This window comes from Sardina pilchardus, chromosome 3 (assembly GCF_963854185.1).
Source record: "Sardina pilchardus chromosome 3, fSarPil1.1, whole genome shotgun sequence".
Lineage (NCBI taxonomy): Eukaryota > Metazoa > Chordata > Actinopteri > Clupeiformes > Clupeidae > Sardina > Sardina pilchardus.
The window spans coordinates 14,490,636-14,510,295 of NC_084996.1; the positions used below are offsets into that span (position 1 = coordinate 14,490,636).

Here is a 19,660-nt window from a genome sequence, read left to right on the forward strand (position 1 = left end):
CGCTCACCGATTTATTATGCATTTCACAGATTCATTATAGGCTACACCAGGGCTCTAGGCTACATTAATTTGATGCAGAAGGGTTATTATCAGGTTATTATGAACACTAGTCTCACAACATCATTGGTTAAAATAAATCACGTGACTATCTTGCGTCACCACCTACTATAAAGCCCAGTGAGAAAAGTTATAGTAGTCTCTTCTCCAGCAGGCTTGAGCAAGGGCACATATCGTTGTGCGCTTGAAGTTCAGCTATGCACGTCTTTTATATAATCATTGCGATGCACAGGCTAGAGATGTCGACCATCGATGTTCGGGAACCACCTTGAATGTAAGTTTGCAAAATGTATGGTACACGTGGATTGTTTTGCCACAATTTTGCTGATCCGACGCTAAATGTTAGCTGATAGCAAACGGTGACCTTCTAACCAACTGTTTCAACTCGTCTTACATCACCAATGCATGTAAAAGGTTATTCTGTGCCTGCTTCTTGCTTATGGAAATATCGTTCAGTTGTCTTAACTTTTCGTCTGGACTTGTATGTCCCTGAATGAAACGGATGGTGATTGCTAACATAAGCTAGCTTCTAGCCTTATTTCACGAAACACGTGGTTGTGCCTGACTAGTCACCATGAAACTTACAATTTGCCGGTTTACTCAAAGGCCCGGAACGACATGAACCCGTTCATTATGTGTAAAATTATAGTGCTTCTTGTAATGTTGAAATTTGCATTAATATTACAGGGAACTTCACGCCTGACTTGAGTTCTTGAGACAACGAATGGCGAATCTTCGGAAGATCCACGGACTGAAGACCCTGATCAACTTTGAAGGGTGCAGTGGAGCAGGGTATCTGCATACCATGCTAAAGGGTAGGCCTTTATAGTGAATTTGGAATAATATTCAACGTTAGGGTTCTCTGATGAATTCGTTATATAGGAAAAGCCGTCTTATGCGATAACTGACGATGGATAACGGTACTGAGAACCTGTATGTATCAGTAGGCAGTAAATAAGCAGGACAAATTCCTGTGACCCTATGTTAAGTTGGACTTTTTTCTTTCCCCAGGTAGAAGAAATGGGCGAGGGCTCAACTGGATGTAGGGCTGCTTGAGGTAAGAACTGTTGATTTTTATAAGGGATGGATGTTGATCGATGTTGACTCATGATGATTATTGTTATCCCTGTCTGAAACACTGTGTGGATTAATGGTAACCTGAAGCTTATGTGCGAATGAGCGAAACAAAGCTGCAATTTCAGCAAATTGGTTAACTGCACAATTCTGAATGTCCTACAGGTCATCTGGCTCTAACGACGTGGTTTCAAGAAGTGAAATGGAAAGTGTGGCTGTGTGAAGGCATCAGAACATGGACCAGGACCAGAGCTAACTTGGACCACCCTAATGTAAGAACCTGTTCCTCAACTGGGGGTGTCTTGATCGTTGCTGTTACAAGCTTATGATCATTGTTATCTCGATCTGAACAACTACGTCGCAATGCATGTTTTTAGGTTTCTCTGATGAATTCGTTATATAGGAAAAGCCGTCTGATGCGATAACTGACGATGTATAACGGTTCTGAGAACCTGTGTAACATTTGACATTAAACAAGGTTAAGTTCCTGTCACCTCTTATTCTAAGTTGAGTTTATTTCCCCCCTCCAGGTAAAAGAAATGGGGTCAGGACCCAAGAGAATGAATCATCTTGAAGGTAAGAATGGATTTTTAAAAGAAGTGGGTTAATGGGAGTTGACTTATGATGATAATTGTTATCCCTGTCTGAAACATGGTGTGGATTAATGGTAACCTGAAGCTTTTGTGCTTTTCAGTGACTTTAAGCAGCAGCAGTTTAAGCAAGTTGGTTAACTGTACACTTCTGGATATCCTACAGGTCACTCGGGCTCAAAGGACTTGGGTCAACCTCAAGAAGTCAACTGGAAAGTGTGGATGTGTTGAAGCATCAGAACAATGCACCAGGACTAGCTTGGATGGCTACCTTAATGTAAGAGCCCATTCATCATAACTGGGTGTCTTGATTGGTGTTACAAGCTTATGATGATGATTGTTATCCCTGTCTGAACAACTGTTGAATAATGGTAACCTGAGGCTTGTGTACTATGAATAATTAAGCAGTGCAGCATTTATTTGTCCCTTCACCCTACAAATTAGTAATACATTTTTAATTTATGTCCTACAGGTCATTGGCCTAAATGGTCATTCTGGTCCCTTAAGGAAGCTACTGAAAATGTGACCGAACAATGGATGAAGCCATGATGTGTAAAAAATCAATTTTATTGCACTTGGAAAATAAAAACCATAATGTACAAAATTGTCATGTGTGAAATGATGTATTTGGCGTGGTCCTCAGAGTGGCTAGGAAGAACTGTTCGTCTTGGAGGAAGTCTCTGTCCTGTAAAGATCAATGAGTGTATGACCTTCAGATATACTTATCAACAAAGTTTAAGCAGAGACTTTTTAAATTCCAATTCCAACAATCGCCCATAGAAATGTATGGGTTGGTGTACGTCAACCTGCCAATTATCTACATATCACGCCCCTTTCCAGAGCCAAAAGTCGGCTTGAGTACATCATGCCAATCATCTATGATCTCGCTGCTGGCGTGAGGTTTGTCAGCTTTGCACATTCTGGCAGTCGAGTGTAGGGGCTTTTTCTAAAGACTTTGGTCTAAGCAAGGTGAACAGTCATTTAAGACTTCCTGTGTAAATATGGGTCGAACTTAATATTATACTCCAAATACAAGCTGTGTTTAGAGGAGTAAAAGGGCCGACAACTTACTCTTCATGCTAATGATTTCTTCATAGACAAAAAGCTGCATATTCTTTGTAAATCAATTTGAGGTGTTCGAGAACTAAACTTGACCATATGCTACTACAACAAGTGATGCTTGTTTTGCTGTTTACCTTTTCTGCGGAGTGTCTGAGCATCGCCAATTTGGCAAGCAGTTCTGGAGATGATGCGTTGGTGACCGGAGACTGGACTTGGACAGTCGCTAGAGAGGACATCAGCTGACTATTGCCCACTGGTGCAAATTCTGTACAGTTGAAGCCAATCAAGAATTGTTCTCAATTTTACAAACACACATGAGTAATGTAAGAGTTTAATCTGTAGCATATGTACCTGTGTAAATAGGGGCTGGAGGCAGATGTATGGGGAGGCTGTGTCTCATGTTTTCAACTTCTCTCCTGTGTTCTGTCACCCGCATTCGCTCCTGAGGGGGAGAAAGTCAATTAGCTCATCATAAATGACCAATGCAGATATGCATTCACAATTACATTTGACACAGTGAATTAATACAACATTGTATGTTTTTTTCTGCTGTGTTTGTAATTGAGGACCACTGTGATTCATGCATGGTGCTATTAGGCGAGTTAGTGATGGCGCAGCATTGAGCAGCGCAGAACTGCGCAGCACAAGATGCACGCACGTGGTTAAAAATCTGTCCACGATGGTCTAGATGGGAGTGTTTACGAATCTGCAGTCGCTATCACATGGCCTTAACTTATTGCGGGAGCAAGGCGGCTGCTATGCAGCCGCGCAGCATTTCTCCAGGTACTGCGGAGCCTAGACCCTGCCTTCATGACATCAGGACTTTGCCCTAATTGGCTTTTACATCCCTGACTTGTGCTGGCTTTTAGATGCCTCTTCATATCCACAAGGGCCTGTGCCTCATTTTTCATCACGTGGTCACGTCTAGACTACGGGAAGTAGAGAGTGTACAACTTCATAGCAGCGTATGTATTCCCGCCCCTGCTGTCACCGGCAGATCTCGCTACTGCAAGAGGTCAGATGGGGTCGAACTTGAACGTGCCTAGTGTGTGCCCCCACATCTCGAGGGTGGAGGTGTAGGCGGGCAGCAGATGCCCCTCGCTCACCTGGTGCAGGTGTTGCTCCTGCTGCCGCAGCCGCTCCATCTGGGTGTGGATGCTGCGCAGACGAGTCTGGTGCTCCGCCTCCACCTGTCGGGCCTCCTGCAGCGCTCTCTCGCCCTCTTCAAACTTCTCCGAGGCCAGCTGCACAAACACAAGAAAGACACTTGGATAATTTATAATAATAATGCTCATCTCTCAAGGTGATTTTGCCATACATTAAGCATACATAATTTTATGATTTCTGAAATGACACAAATCAAATTTCTCCTGCCTTTTTTGTGACATGATGACATGAAGTGCATGAAATATGCAAGTTCCGGTAGCCTTCTTACATCTTCGTTTTATATAGTTGTCTACTACACCCTCTCAGATGAAGAATTGGTTAATTTAGGAGGGTCAAAATATTTCAGCTAAGCTTGCTGTTTAACGGGCAGCTTCACTCAAACAAGCCTGCTATTCCATTAGTGCTTTCAGTGCAAATATTCAAATGTTTTCGGTCAACTTCATGGCTGATTTAGGCTAAAACTAGACTACGCTGTTTGTAGAGCTGCAATGAATGAACTCAACTGTCACTGAGGCTTTCCATGAAAACAAACCTTTTGTTTATTTTTGTGTATTTCAGGGTACAGTACCCTAATAACGAAATTGCCTAATGTCTTGACAATGGCCGGGTTTCCCAAAATTGTTAAGAAGCTCTTAAGTGCTAAGAACTTCTTAGGAGCGTTGTAAGAATGTTCTAAGAACGCTCCTAAGAAGTTCTTAGGACTTAAGAGCTTCTTAACGATTTTGGGAAACCCAGCCAATAACAGTTATTCCTACTGGTTTGCCGATTAAACTCCAGTTTAAAGACGGGTGCCGCTGAACTGAACTTTCCTGCCGGCACTGCCACGGTTTGTGAAGGCCACCATCTATCCTTTAGAGAGCGTTACATGAGCATTTGCACAACTGAACCCCTGCTTCACCCAACATTTCAGATCACGGCCTCCCACCTTGCTGAAGCTCTCCACCTCCTGAGCGCGCGTCTTGAGTCGGATGGCCGTGGCGCTCAGCCTCTCCTTGTCCCGCTCCAGGTCCTCCCTGAGGCGCTCCTGGGCCTCTCGCTCCCGCGTCACCGCGTCCTCCCGCTGCTTCAACTCCCCGGCCCTCAGCTTCAGCTCAGCCTGCTCCTGCTCGCGCACACACACACACACACACACACACACACACACACAGAAACATACACACACAGATCATAGTCTCAATCAAAGCAGTTCAGTTTTAATCAAAACTTGGATGATTTTTCAGTTAAACCATGTCATTTCCAAGAGTGTACTAGAGATAATGAGGTAGACTTGACAGCTGTACACTGGTTGGGAGTTCTCAGTGTAGGCCTGGTCTGAGGGTCCGTGAGCCCCATGTGCTGTACCTGCGCAAAGCTGATGATGGAGCCCTCGCGGTGGGCGTCCCTCTCCAGGACGCGGCTGGCCTCGCGCTCCACGCGCTCCTGACGCTGCTTCTCCTGCGTGTGGAACTGCGTCCACTCGCCGGCCAGCTTCCTGCGCTCCTCAGCGCAACGCTGCATCACCTGCTGCTGCTCCTCCAGCAGCGCGCTCTAGGAAAGGAGGGAGGGAGAGAGGGAGAGAGAGAGAGGGAGGGAGGGAGGGAGGGAGGGAGGGAAGGAGAGAGAAGAGAGTCTGTATATGTTTATATTATTTTTATTTTCATTGATTTGTTTAATTATTATCATTACTGTATTCCTGTGAACGCTTTGGCAATGCATCATATCGTTTGTTGTGCCAATAAAGCATATTTGAATTGAATTGAGAGAGAGAGTGGAGAGAGAGAGAGAGAGAGAGAGAGAGAGAGAGAGGGGAGAGGGAGAGAGAGAAATAATTAATATGTGTGATTCTACCCTGGGATGTTTCTACCCATCCACCCATTCCATACCAGTGCATATGACTCGTGAATTTTTCTGCTGTCTTCTTTTCCGTCTCATGTTATCACTCCCTCTCTCGCTCACACTCTTAGCGGAATATGTCAGAATTCTTCTTCATGAGTGACAACCTGAGGCTCTCATAACACAAATGCAAGCGTGCGCTGCACACCAACCTTGGCCCTCTCCAGCTCCTCTCTCTCGATGCCTATCTGCTGGCTCATGGTGCGTCGCTCCTCCTCCAGGCCCCGCAGGGCGGACTCTGCTTTCGCCTGCTCCGCTGAGACTCTCCAGCGCTCCTGCGGCACACCGACACAACAGGAACGAGTCACCATCTTGGAGTAGATTTTCACTAGACTCTAACTTTAAACACGATCACATGGTCAACGAAATATGTGTGGTGAAGGGTCCCGGGTAGAGGTCATCCCTGTCTGACCTTCTCCAGCTGCCTCTGCTGCTCGGCCAGCTGTGTGTCCATCTTGGCGATGACCTCCTGCAGCCTCGCCCTCTCATCGGCCATGGCCCTCTGCTGCTGACCCAGACGGTCCTGCATAACTGGGCCAGCGAAAACACAACACAATCATCCCTCAGGTTCTGGTTGCGAAACGAATGTAACGCAGGAAACAGGGGGTCTGGAACAGCGGGTGACCTATATCACTGACTCACTCAGCATGTTTATGTTTAGAGTAGAATCATGTTAATGCATTATCCACACATGGCTCAAAGGTAGACTCAATATCTAAGTTTCTATACACACGTTTGGTTCAGTTACGTTTAACATCATATTTATACGTTTTTACAAAATAGACGGTGACACACGCGTCACCTCTGAGTTGCTCGTCCCGTTGCCTCGCCCCCTGCTCCAGGCCTTGGGTCGTGTGCTCATGGGTGCTCTCCACACGAGAGGACAGGTCCCCCAGCCGCCGCGAAAACTGCTCCATCTGTTCAATCACCACTGTCAAGGACCTGGAAAACCCCATAGATCATTCAGAGCTTCCCCTTGGGTTTGGTGGTAGCTGTGTTGCTATTGCTCTAAACTCCTATGCCTTGTAAACAGCCTTACTTTAAGCTCTTTAAATCTGTTATTACCATCACCATGTCAACATGAACAAATTACTTCAGCGCGACAAGAGTTATAGACTACTCCAGATTATACCCATACTCCATCAAGTATCTGATCATTATGAGTGGCAAGAACTGTAAGCAGGTAGGTAGGTAGGTAGGTAGGTAGGTACTGTAGGTACTAGTGAGTAAGTTAGTGTAGGACCTGGTTTGTGAGGTGGCACTGGTTACAGCGTCGATCTCCTCGTCCTTCAATCTCTTCAGTCGAGTGACCTGCTCCTCATGGTCCTTCTTCATCTCCAGAATGGACTTCCTGGGAAGGCAAGTAACATTTCAGTTTGAGACATTTCAGTCATTTTGATCGGGGCATTATGATGAAGTGTTGTGTCTTATCTATGCAGTGGCATTTAGTGGTGACATGACATATTTGTGGCATGTCTACATTCCATGCCTGTGTTTCCATTTCCATTTTTCGTGTCGTAATGAACGGTAAGTGGAAGGTGAAAGGAGATCAATTCTGCACCTCTGCAGGTCACGGAGCCTCTCCACCTCGCGGTCGCGGTCCTGCTGGCTCTGGGCCAGGCGGCGCTGGTGCTGCCCCTGCAGCTCGACCCGCTCCTGGTCAGCCAGCCGCGTGACGGAGGCCAGGCGCTCCGCCAGGTCCTCGTTCTCCTGCCGCATCCGCAGCTCCCGCTGAGCCCCAGACTCCTCCAGCAGCTTCACGCGAGCCCTGGAGCGCCAAGACCAGAAGTCAACACACACACACACACACACACACACACACGCACACAAACACACACACATGCACCAACACACACACAAACATACAAACTAGAATACATTCAAGACAAACACGGTAAAGCAGCTGCACATACAAAGGTTCGTAGGACAGGAAAAGTAACTACTCGCCTTCACAATTAAAATAGCCAGAAAACAAAGACAAATAGACTCACAATACAAACTTATGATACAAAAACAAATACAAAATTACTCATTCGAACACACACACACACACACACACACACACACACACACACACACACACACACACACACACACACACACACACACACACACACACACACACACACACACACGTTGTGGGTCTGGTCCGTGGGCATGGTGTTGTGCGTGCCTGCGCTGGCTGTGTGGTGTTACCTGTGTGTGTTCTCCATCAGCTCGGTGTCCTGTTTGTGGCGGAGCTGCACGCTCTCCAGCAGCATCTGGTTCTGGTCCCGCTCTAGCTGAAGGGTTCGCACCTGCAGCACACAACATAACACCGTTTAATGCACACACACACACACACGCACACGCACACACACACACGCACGCACACACACACTAGTGTTAATTTCGTCAGACGAGACGAGACTAATTATGTTCGTCAACGACCTTTTTTTTCGAGACTAAGACGAGACGATGACGAGACTGAACCAATGTCCTGAAACGCTGACTAAGACTATAATAAAATGCATTACTGTTGACGAAAAAAGACGAGACTAACATGTTTTGCATGATTGAAAAACTAAGATAAAATCTCTCTTTGTTTTCCTCTACAAAATGAGAAGACAGAATATCTATGCTACCTGTTAAGCATTCAGAATGGTCCAAATTAATTAATGGGCAGCAGCTTTCCTGTAAGCTAGCTATGCGCTGTTTCTGTAACCCTGTGGCTGCAACGACTCATACTACAAGTCAACCCCGAGAGGAGGAAGAGATCCCAAGCCTGGCTCCATTTCACTAAACGTGATGAAAATTCTGCCGTCTGCAACCAGCGTAGTAGCCTATATATTGTTATCGTGTAAGGGTAGTAATACCAGCAATATGTTAAAACATTTGTCCGTGAAGCATGGGAGCTCCAAGAGTGTCATGTGTTCGACAGCCTACGGAGGGGTGCAAACGTTGCCCGGTCTGGGGCTCCAGAGCGTGAGTGTGCCTGAAAATAATTCTAGGTCGCACTGGTGCACCTGACGCTGCTCGGGTGAAAGCATACGTTTCCTTCACAAGTTTTAATTGTAGACTATGCGTGCAACTTTGTCAAACTGAATAGAAGTAACCCCCTTGGCCCGCTCTCTCTCCATCTCCCTCTCCCTCTCTCGTGCGCGCTGAATGGACACCCGCCCCTCGACAAGCACATTCACAATGGTGAAAGCAATGACGCATAGAAGACGACTAGCTATTATAATTAATTTCGGTTAGCATCATAGCGTAGTAGGCTACTGCACAAATTTGATTCAAAGTCTTGCATTCAAGTTGACTGATCATCTCAATGTTTTCCAACTAAGACTCAAAAGGGCCTGTCCCAAGGAGAAAAAGTATTAGCCTACCTTACAACTTAAACACACGTGGGGAAACTGAACAGTCCAACCAGTAGACTAATAAGCTAGCCAACTAGGCTATGCTAGCCTACTTTGTTTACAATTTGAGGCTTCAAGCCGACAGCTGAATTAAAGAGGCAGAGTTGTAATATGAATAGTCATGAATGTCATGAATATCAGAAATGTCAGTAGTATAGATTAGAATATATAAAGAATTATATTATATTATATATATATATACTGTAGGCTATATATACATCGTTATCATTCTTTATAAAGAATATGTATATTCCTTATTGTGTTTTAAATAAAGACAAGCTTTTTCTACGCCTTATTGTTAAAAAATCATTTGCATTATATGAAAGGAGAGCGATAAAAGGTGACCTTTTGGCGTTAAAGGCGATGCAATGAAAAATGTGGGTGCACCTACATTTTTTGGGAATCGATAAGAGAATTGATAAGGAATTGGATTGATAGGCAGAATCGATAATGCCATCGATATTGATAAAAACGTATCAATACCCATCCCTATATGGGACTGCGTTTAGGCGCATATTGCCATCTAGTGTAGCGGAGTAAAACATTCGTAGGCCTACTTTGGGTCTGCTCTGGACATTATTGGGGGAAAATTGAGATGTGTGAAACATATAGCTGAAACACTATTTGACTGAAATAGTAGCCTATTCAAAAGTATCTTGTTATATAAAAAAGACTAGAATGTTTTGACTAAAACTTGACTAAGACACCTTGAGTTTTCTTTTGACTAAAACGAGACTAAAATTATGAGACTTTTACTCGACTAAAACTAGACTGACAAAAATGATATTTGAATGACTAAATATGACTAAGACTAAAAAGAACATTTCGTCACAAGACTAAGACTATGACTAAATTAAAAATAGGTGACAAAATTAACACTAACACACACACACACACACACAGATAAGACTGATTTCTTGCTGCAGAAATACCAAATATGTTGCTCAGAGATTTCAAACAAACGAGGGAGCAACATATTACAATGCAAAAATGCTGCTTTCCCTTGATTATATGATATATAAGTTTGACTAGTTTCCAGGCTAGGTACCCATGGCACAGCAAATATAGTAGCTAATTGTATTTTTGTATTGTATGTATTGTTTTTAAATATATTATTTCAACCCTGCCAATTTAATGTTACCCCAGAGACAGTTGATAAAGTAAATAAGGTAATTGGTGCGTAATTGCACCTGGAGTGCTTGTATAGGCCATGCCAGTGGTACTGGTGTGTCCATCTGAGACTCTCTGAGACTGTCTGAAGTGTACCATAAGGGAGTGGAGTGGGTGTGTCTGTGGTGTGGTGTGGTGTGGTGCGGTGCGGTGTGGTGCGGTGTGGTGTGGTGTGGTGCGGTGCGGTGCGGTGTGGTGCGGTGTGGTGCGGTGCGGTGTGTCTGTGGTGTGGTGCGGTATGGTGTGGTGTGTCTGTGGTGCGGTGTGGTGTGGTGTGTCTGTGGTGTGGTGTGGTGTGGTGCGGTGCAGTGTGGTGTGGTGCGGTGTGGTGTGGTGTGTCTGTGGTGCGGTGTGGTGTGGTGTGTCTGTGGTGTGGTGTGGTGTGGTGTGGTGCGGTGTGTCTGTGGTGTGGTGTGGTGTGTCTGTGGTGCGGTGCGGTGCGGTGTGGTGTGTCTGTGGTGCGGTGTGGTGTGGTGTGTCTGTGGTGTGGTGTGGTGTGGTGTGTCTGTGGTGAGGTGTGGTGCGGTGTGGTGCGGTGCGGTGTGGTGCGGTGCGGTGCGGTGTGGTGCGGTGTGGTGCGGTGCGTCTGTGGTGCGGTGCGGTGAGGTGTGGTGAGGTGTGGTGTGTCTACGGTGCGGTGTGGTGCGGTGCGGGTGAGGTGTGGTGTGGTGTGGTGTGGTGCGGTGCGGTGTGGTGAGGTACCTGGCCCTCCAGCTGGATGATGCGGGCCTGCAGGGTGGCCAGCTGCTCCCCCGTGTGCTGCTCCACCTCCCTGCGCTGCCTGTGCAGTGCTCCCACCCCCACCCCCGCCTCCAGCGCTCCACCTAGACCCCAGCCACTGGCCAGCTGCACCCGGCAACACACAGGGCAAAAGGGGTAATGTCACCACAAACACCATATTGAAAAAGGCAGTTGATGTTGAGGTGTGAAGTTATATTTACTAAACGCCACATCTCCTGATGCTTTCTTCCACCTTTTTAAAATGGTACTTACCTGTTGTTGTAGTAAAAGCTGCTGAAGACCCTCTGCTGACAAGGACACCTGATTAGGAAACATAGGAATACATAAGGACTGACGTATAAGGAAGAAGAAATCCTGCATTATCTAACTGACTTCCTTCGTCCTTCATGCATAGGAACACTGTCACACAGCTATTACTTATACATTACTCTCTGGATTAATCTGGTATGGAAAAACTCTTTAACTAATACTAATATGGGTAAATCTTCCAATCACACTATGAGTTCAAGTCTCAAAACCATACCAATCTTCTTACCTGAGGTTGGCTAATCGGAGCTGTATTCTCCACTGTCCTCTGTTGTGGTACTGCAAACATATTGAATTCAATTTAATTCAATTCAAATAATAGCATGTGCTTCAGAAAGACATAAACAGACACCGAAAAGAAAGCAACAACAACAAAAAAACATCTCCAAAAGATTTACAACACATTTTGGCCTAACACATTTATAATACAGTACATCTTGGCCCAACTCACTCCAATCCAAAGAGTACCTACACCAGGTGGGGCTGTTCAACACAGCATCTAATGGTCTGGGAGCCTGCCATGTCTGTGCTGCATAGCTGGGAGGCAGAGCCTGTTCACTGGGGGCCCGTCCAGTCTGTTCCTGAGAGGAGCTGCGCTGGGGAGGTGGCAGGTGCCTCACTGCTGCTGATGTGGTGGACGGAAAGATGGAGGCTCTGCTCGGCTGCCTTTGGTGGGAGACCTGGTCTACGGGCACTACCTTAGATGGCTGGGAGGGTAAAGGCTGGGCAGAGTGGGGGGACTGCAGCGGAGATGGGGCTGGATCTGGCAGACTAGCAGGGTCAACGGAGCTATCTTAAGGTTTGGTGCCAGGGAGAAGTGAGAAGTAGATTAAGTAGCGTCAAAGTCCTGCGCTTCCTGATTTAGGCATGCTTGACAGGAATATGGTATGGACATTCCACTGCACGTTCCCCACTTCACTTCCTTCAGTTCATTAAACTTTGAACCTCATTCTGGCTATGGTATTGGATTTCCACAACCTTTCTCTGTTGATGGCACTTAATCTTCTTCATTTACCTCTCTCTCTGATAACCTTTTTCACTGACACTGACCGGCTCCATTCTCGTTTGCGAACCAACATTTTAACCGGTCGGAGCATTTCGACCAAACAAAAAATGGTTCATCCATTTCACAAACTTTTGTTTTGCATGCAACACCCATTGTTGATGACGCACCCTTGGTTTGGTTCAAAACTGGTGGAAATGCGGGCTGGTTCACTAGATAGTACCAAGGTTCAAGGAATTCTGAACGGAACCGGTTCAAGAACGGGTCTGTTTCCAATCCCCTTTTACCTAACAAAACCCATATTTGCCGGATATTTTTAAAAATCAGTCCTCTGTGAGTTTTTCTTTCAAATTGGATGCTTTTATCACAAAGTGATAATTTTTTGTGCTAAATTGCCCCACTATGACATCACAACGTTACCTCTGGTTATGGTGGCTCGCTGGTCTTCACTGGCTTTGGTTGGTCTTAGCTGGTCTCCCCTTCCAGCTTTTGAGAGGGAAGGAGTGGGACTTACTGGCCTCTGTGCAACTGAAGAGCCGATTCTGAGAGTGGAGACAAATAGACATGTACTTATCTGACATGACATTCATGAGACTGGAAATACATCTCATAGCTAATCCAATCATCTTCAACATAATCAACAATCCTTAATGTTGCTCCCAATCCCAACCCAAGGGAACATCTCCAGATAGACAACAGACACCAATGTCTTAGGTGTGACGACTAAAAGCCACAATCAGATATGAAGTCCAGTGCCCTCACCCTGAATCTCTGTCTAGCTCAAGTGAAGCTTCTTGTTTCCTCCGGGATGTTGGACTAGGTTGGCCTTTACTGTGGAAATAATAGACAAATTACAACTCATAACACCCAGGTGAAGGGTTTTGTCACTATGCCATCCTCATATGACCATGAAGGTTATCCTCACAGTTGCAGTACTGATGAGTTATACATCACATTGGCATTGACAAGTACACAACTGTATTCTACAGACGTTGACTGAACTGGACTGAAAAATGTGCTGAAAAAGTTTCCCATAGCAAGTTCCCATGTCATTCTCACCTAAGAAAGGAGTCCAGATCTACTTCCTCTCCCAAGCCGAGGGCGTCCTGGTGAGGACCCTTCTTCTCCCCCTCCTTGGTCTTCTTTCGACTCAGCGCTCCGGTCAACCAATCGTCCTCCTGCTCTTTCTCCGTCTCCTGCTCCCCCACCTCTCGGAGTCCCTTGGTGGTGTCCTGTCTGGATCTGGGGACTTTGGGCGAAGACGTGGCAATCTCACTACCAGGCCTTGACGTCGATGGGGAGGGAGGAGCTTTAGGGGGGTCTGATGCCACAGGGTCCCCTGCTGTTTTCTTCGTCTGCTCGACGTCCACATCAGCAGCATCATCCTGTTTGAGTCCCAGCCAATCAGCTGTGGGCCTGCTGGCTCGTGAGGAGGTGGGTGTGGCGGGGGTGCTGGGCTTTGATTTGCGCTCGGGCGAGTGCGAGCTGATATCTTCTGTGGAGAATCTGGTAGATTGAACACAACTATAAATGGCTTGATACTAAGGAGGAGAGCCCTTGGGTAGTTTGACTGAACTTGTTGGACTAACTCCCACCTGACTGACTGCCTGCGGGACTGCCTTCCCTCTGGGGTGCCGGCCAGTGTGGGCTGGTAGGAGCCAAACGTCACGTCCTCCTCTGCAACTACAGCGTCTTTGGAAAGGAAACAGTCTGGTTCAAATTTCCTAAAAGATATCATCTACTCAGCTGGGCATACTAGTGAGGAGTATAAATAACGAAAAGAATGCAAGCTTGCTAGTATCCACTCTAGGAACCATGACAAAGGCCGACAGACCGACATCACTATCAATAAAAAGAAGATAGGTATGCTAGTGAGGGGAACAACATACTGTACCTTTGGCACTGGGGTTCTTGTGCTGTAGCGGCTGCTGTTTTTGTTCTTTCTTCTCCCCTGTTGGGGGGCGCTCCAGCAGGTGTGGGTCTGTCCCTCGGCTCAAGATCTCATCCAGCCTGGTGCGTGGTCTCTGGGGGGGCTCACTGTTCAGTACAAGTTGGGGCATGTGTCAGTGTACTAGACACTATTTGACTCAACGAATGAAAATTATCTTATCAAAACATACTGTATATGTTGGGGATATTCAGTTTTATCCCTAACTTTTTGTGAATAGTGTGTATGTACATACTCAAGTTTGTAGTGTGTGTAATAGTAAGTACTGTATGTACATATTCAAGTCAGGGATATTCGGCTTTATCCCTAACTTTCTGTGTGTAGTGTGTATTGCATGAGAATTTCTGACAGCATTTGATTGTGATAATGGCAATTTAACATATTTTTTGACGAGCAGTCAAGTCCCAACCCCTGCTCTGTTGTACCAAGCTTTATTTACTTGCACTCTTCCTCAACAAACGAGCCTCTCTTTTGATGTGATAAATTTTGCTTTGAGCATTGACAACGGTACCTCTCTTTCTTTGAAGCCAGTGTGGCTGTCTTGTGCTTTGATGTAGACATTTCTCCGAATCCTAGCGCATCGATGAGGTCATCCTCCTCATCGTCATCAAAGGTAAGCTCGTCTCGTTTCTTTGTCTTTGGAGCCAGGACTGTCGATGCTTCTCAGACAGAAAAAAAGGGGTCACATTCACACAATGAATGAAACATAAATAGAATAAATGAAATGACAGAACGGTGACATCGGACTGAACTTACCTTTCTCTGTCTTTTTCTGACTGACAAGAGGGGATGCAGCGGGGCTGTCACTTTTCATCCCGGACGCTTTCTCTGACAGGGAGCTTCTTTTCTGTGCCTTTGGGGGATCCAAATCATCCAGTAAGTCATCCAGGGGATCATCAAAGTCTAAATAAAAAACAGCAAGAGTAAATCACCTAATGGACAAACAATGTGCAGCTCAGTCTGAATGTACTGTCACTCAAGGTGAATTCCAAAGTCAAAATAGCCACCGCACACTGGAATCATTTATTGTTAAGAGTGAATAATACATTTCACCTGCCTGCTTTTTCAGGAAGGGGAAATGTGAAATGTTAAAATGCATCAAACACACTATATTCCGTAATCTCAACCAAGGGCATTTTAAGGTAATGCTTCGATATCCAGATTCACTTTTCGTTAAGGTTAGGTAAATCAGTTTGGTCTTTAGTAAACTAGTAACTCTTTACATCTCCACAAGGTGAACCTGAATAAGGCACTAAGGCATTCTATTCTAGGGATACCTTTTTCACCATCAGGTGGTCCAGGTGAAACATCATCACCACCATCATCATCATCTTAGACAATGAAGCAATAATGGAGGGAAGAGGAATACAGTGAGACCTCCATAACCATGTAGGGGAGAAGTAGTACTTCTACCCTTTTAATTTTATTAAGTGAAAGAAATCAAACCAGTATGTCAAACTGAACAGTTGTTCTCCATGTCAATGTAATATTGTGCTCACATGGAATGTTCACATGAAACTATTATTTGTACAGTAATGTTATAAAGTAGTAGTACATAAGTAAGAATCCAACTGCTCAAGGACTTAAACAAAACAATGAGAAAAGACCACAATAGATGTACCTAGGAAGCTGAATTTCTTGTAACTCTGTGCTGTTGATGCGGGTGCTGAGCTGGGCTTCTTCTCCTCGCTGGCAGGTAGGTCTGAGTACAAACACTATATGGTCAGCTTGAGTTCCCCCCACATTTCCCCCATTGTCAAGCAACAGATACAACACACAGGTGAAGAGCAATCATCAGTATCGTATCTTAACAGGTTACATGTCCGTGACCTCACACACCTGTGTCACTGGGCCTCATTTTGTCTCCAGGTTTTGATGGTTCTGGCTTAGAACCTGCTGCTGAGGTGTAGCTTTTTGTCTGTGCCGGGGCAGAGCTTGGCTTCTTCTTTGAGCCAAATAGATCAGCATCCATGTCATCAATGTCCTGGTAATTTGAAGTTGACCACCAAATTTAGTCCACCGTGAAAGTGCAGAGTACAGAGAGTATCTCAAACAGAGATCATACAACATCATCATATGTTTGTTGACTCTCAGCTAAATGCATTGAACAGATAACCACTTGGAGTTAGCCAACTTAGAAGCAGAATGTATCCCAACTTACATCTTTCACTTCAAGAGAGTCACAAATAGTTTTGATCAATCCATGTAAACCTATAGCTTTTTACCTTCATACTCTCTAGAAGAGCTTGAGGATCGGCCTCAGATACATCCGACAGCTGGGGGGGAAAAACTCAAAATGAAACAGAATTATCACGCCTCCAAGCTCAGTGGTACATGCTTAGTTTAAGTCAAATCAACCCACGTCATCTTCTTTCACTGCTTCCTCTGCCAGCTTACTGAAGAATTCGTCATCATCCAACACGGACCTGGAAATCACATCAGGTCACCAAAACATGAAAAGAATGAAAGTCAGTCTTTCAAAGCTTTTGTCCACATCATGGGTGCTCCTTACTTTTTGGCACTGCGTGATGGAAGTACACCTTTGGCCCTTGTGCGCTCACGGGAAGGGGTTTGTGTCTTTGCTGGCAAATCTGTGTGAGACCAAACTTGAAATGTAAACCTTTTAACAAACTTTATGTCTGGGAATGCATTACTTGCATAATTTGCATTTTGCAACACAATACAATATTGCATTTGTATTTTTAGCTACCGCACATACCATCATCATCCAAAAGACCTCCAAGTACATCATCAATTGAGCCTATAATAATTAATAAAGAAAAAAGTTGTTGCAAATGCATTTCACAATTTGAAACACGTGTGTCGATTCCACAATAGAGAATGTATGGACTTACTTCGTAAAGCCTTCTTCTGTTTTGTCGTCTGTGGTAGAAGAGCAGAAAACTGATGTTGACTGAGGAGGACCTTGCATTAGGCTATGCACACAGACACCCATCTACAACTCCAACTGTAGGCTACTAGCCGTTTAATTATCCAGCAATATTAATTACACAAGATACTTTTAACTTTGCAATATGCACCACCGCGTCAAGGTAGGCATACTCACCATGGTTCCCTAACTTCGTCAAATAACTGGCCAATGGGGGTGAGGTTAAATCCAGAGCACTGGAGAGATATGGCTCCTAAATCCCTTCAGAGCGTCGGCGTCACCATTGGTTACCGTAGCGAGGCGCAATCTCATAACCCATGATTGCCGACTTGCTTCGATAAAAGATCATATAGAATAGCATTAGTGTCCTCGTAACTTCACTAGGAGTCTCACCGTCTTCTGACCACGTAACATACAAAACTGGGCATGAATGAAAGCTAATTATAGGCTACTGAGTAGTAGTAGGCTAAGTTATCTATCTTAACGTTAGCGGTGCATTTCATTAGTGGCTAGACGGATAAACCTTCTGACCATTTGCAAAAACCATGAACAGTTAGGTACTACAGACATATAGAACATATTGTACAATGACAACATATTACACAATTCCTGAAATATACTCACACAATAAGATGGAGAGAAATAGTCTTCTATGATTTTGAACGCTTGAGGTTCGTTGAAGAAACTTCCTGTTTTGCTCCTGAGACTTGTGGGTAGTGTAGTACTCTCGAACAGTTGCATTAAACCACCACTAGATGGTGATTATGCTTTGGAAATTAAACTCTCTATTCATGGGTTTCATCAGGTCCCTTTCCACAGGTGGGTTAATCAAGCACTGTGCAGTCTGCATTCATAATCTATGTGCTTGATTAAATGCACCTATAGGGACCCGATGAAAGCTAGCAGGGGTGGGCAAACTTTGTGGCTCTAATGTTGGTCACTTTAAAAGAAACCAGAGAGCTTGCAACTCCCTCCACCTCCCTAACTCTGCTAAATGTGCATCTTGTCAGTGATTGGCTGGAACAATTTGTTATGTTTTGTGGTCCAGGATGGACCCCGTTGTTTTTGTTGCCATTTTTGGAAATTGGACTGTCCAGAGACCACATTTTTAAAAAGTGTATTCAGGGTACAGGCAGCTAGCATAGTGAGGTGATGTTTGCTGTATGTAACAAAAAAAATGTTTTAGCTAAGAAACTATGTAACATCACTTAGAGCGTCTTTAATGGCCTCATGGGTTTTGAAAATGGAAGAAATTTGATGCTGTTTAACTAGCCTATAATGTAAATGTAATGTCAATTTAAGACAAAACATATTTTTGGCCCCATGCCACACCTATTTCATTAATTTTGTTACGATCGACGATGATGCATTGCCTTGATGTCAAGCTTTCATTCCAGCATTATTCCTATCTGAAGAGTAGAGGAAACGACTGCTTTTTCTCATGAATATTTAATATGTGAATGTGCTGTGGTCTGATTGGTAGTCCATAGCCTTCATTGCTTTGGAAATTGAGGCATATATCAGGACATAATGCTATCTGGTCATTTTCTGTTTGTAATTCAGGTGAATTATGAGCCTGGTAGCCAACCTGTCTGAGTGGAATGCATTTCAATCGTGCTTCAAGTAAGTGCTTCAAGTAAATGTAAATACAAATTATTGACTTTAAAGCAACATTAAAGCACTTTTCCTCTGTTGCACGCACACTAGGCCTATTTGTTTATCCACCAAATATGCCTAACGATGTCCACAGACAAGGCAGAGCATGTTGCATGATTTTATGACAGTGTGATGTAGCAAGTCAAATTTGTGGTTTCTAGATCTCATTTCATGGAACCACAGGTAGCCTACACTACCCGATCTGGTAAAGTTACATAGTGCGGTTATAGCCGGTTAGTGCCGCACCCTGTTGCGAGTTGATGAACCGCTGAAATGATTTTGGAAACGTTATGTTAAGGTACGAAAAACTCTTTAGTGTTGCTTTAATAGGCTACTCACCAATTCCATTACACAAAGGCTAGGCTACTGTTTAGGCCTATTTTACAGTCCATTTTCCAAATCACAGTGAGTGCAGCAACCAGTAATTGATATAGGCTAATTTGACTATGTTTGGGCCATGCTTAGATAATATCCAACAAAACATGAAATATAACCGCAAGTAATTTCGGACTTCAAACAAAATCATGAAGTGCACTTTAACAGAATGAAGGTGGGGATGGTGAATGAGTTAATTGCAGGAGCTCTGAAAGATTCTGGAGATACGAGCAAATGATTATTATAGTGCCCCCTATGGCCAGAAATTGGTAATTCCTGTTTTGTGAGCTCATGGTTATGGCTATGCTGCGGACAAAAATGACCTAATTTTAACCTTCACAAAGTTGTATAAAG

The 19,660-nt window shown here is 44.6% G+C and overlaps 1 protein-coding gene, 1 long non-coding RNA gene and 4 other non-coding genes across 7 annotated transcripts; 5 read left to right on the forward strand and 1 right to left on the reverse strand.

The window, feature by feature from the left end:
* The first annotated feature begins 206 nt into the window (after window positions 1–206).
* Window positions 207–2,326, forward strand: LOC134076800 (uncharacterized). Its single transcript, XR_009938628.1, has 7 exons — window positions 207–331; window positions 745–872; window positions 1,069–1,114; window positions 1,297–1,403; window positions 1,662–1,707; window positions 1,888–1,998; window positions 2,194–2,326. It is a non-coding gene; the product is annotated as an uncharacterized LOC134076800 (long non-coding RNA).
* Window positions 916–986, forward strand: LOC134077670 (small nucleolar RNA SNORD49). The gene has a single exon (XR_009938715.1). It is a non-coding gene; the product is annotated as a small nucleolar RNA SNORD49 (small nucleolar RNA).
* Window positions 1,157–1,226, forward strand: LOC134077668 (small nucleolar RNA R38). The gene has a single exon (XR_009938713.1). It is a non-coding gene; the product is annotated as a small nucleolar RNA R38 (small nucleolar RNA).
* On the forward strand, window positions 1,511–1,581 carry LOC134077669 (small nucleolar RNA SNORD49). Its single transcript, XR_009938714.1, has one exon. It is a non-coding gene; the product is annotated as a small nucleolar RNA SNORD49 (small nucleolar RNA).
* Window positions 2,041–2,108, forward strand: LOC134077667 (small nucleolar RNA R38). Its single transcript, XR_009938712.1, has one exon. It is a non-coding gene; the product is annotated as a small nucleolar RNA R38 (small nucleolar RNA).
* Window positions 2,271–17,965, reverse strand: LOC134076799 (fas-binding factor 1 homolog). Of its 2 annotated transcripts, XM_062532034.1 has the most exons (33): window positions 17,900–17,965; window positions 17,453–17,603; window positions 17,241–17,268; window positions 17,105–17,146; window positions 16,898–16,976; window positions 16,748–16,811; window positions 16,611–16,661; window positions 16,225–16,369; window positions 16,007–16,087; window positions 15,663–15,716; window positions 15,142–15,288; window positions 14,897–15,044; window positions 14,332–14,474; window positions 14,033–14,129; window positions 13,497–13,943; window positions 13,200–13,268; window positions 12,858–12,979; window positions 11,907–12,227; window positions 11,664–11,713; window positions 11,381–11,428; window positions 11,090–11,233; window positions 8,019–8,119; window positions 7,384–7,590; window positions 7,066–7,173; window positions 6,625–6,764; window positions 6,235–6,353; window positions 5,975–6,097; window positions 5,292–5,477; window positions 4,876–5,052; window positions 3,890–4,027; window positions 3,135–3,225; window positions 2,918–3,048; window positions 2,271–2,406 (listed from the first exon to the last, which is right to left on the reverse strand). In XM_062532034.1, the coding sequence occupies exons 2-33, from the start codon at window positions 17,453–17,455 to the stop codon at window positions 2,329–2,331; spliced, it is 3,882 nt and encodes a 1,293-aa protein (XP_062388018.1). In that variant the 5' UTR covers window positions 17,456–17,603; window positions 17,900–17,965; the 3' UTR covers window positions 2,271–2,328. The 2 variants fall into 2 exon arrangements, with proteins under 2 accessions (XP_062388018.1, XP_062388019.1); XM_062532035.1 differs by lacking the exon at window positions 15,663–15,716.
* Window positions 17,966–19,660: the final 1,695 nt, after the last annotated feature.

Bases quoted from the DNA above. Each gene is read 5' to 3' on its own strand.
- LOC134076799 (XM_062532034.1), bottom strand. The intron at 12,228-12,857 runs GTAACGTTGTGA...CCAAACCTTAAG, and splicing joins GCGAGCCACCATAACCAGAG to ATAGCTCCGTTGACCCTGCT. The intron at 6,354-6,624 runs GTGACGCGTGTG...TCGCTGGCCCAG, and splicing joins ACGGGACGAGCAACTCAGAG to TTATGCAGGACCGTCTGGGT.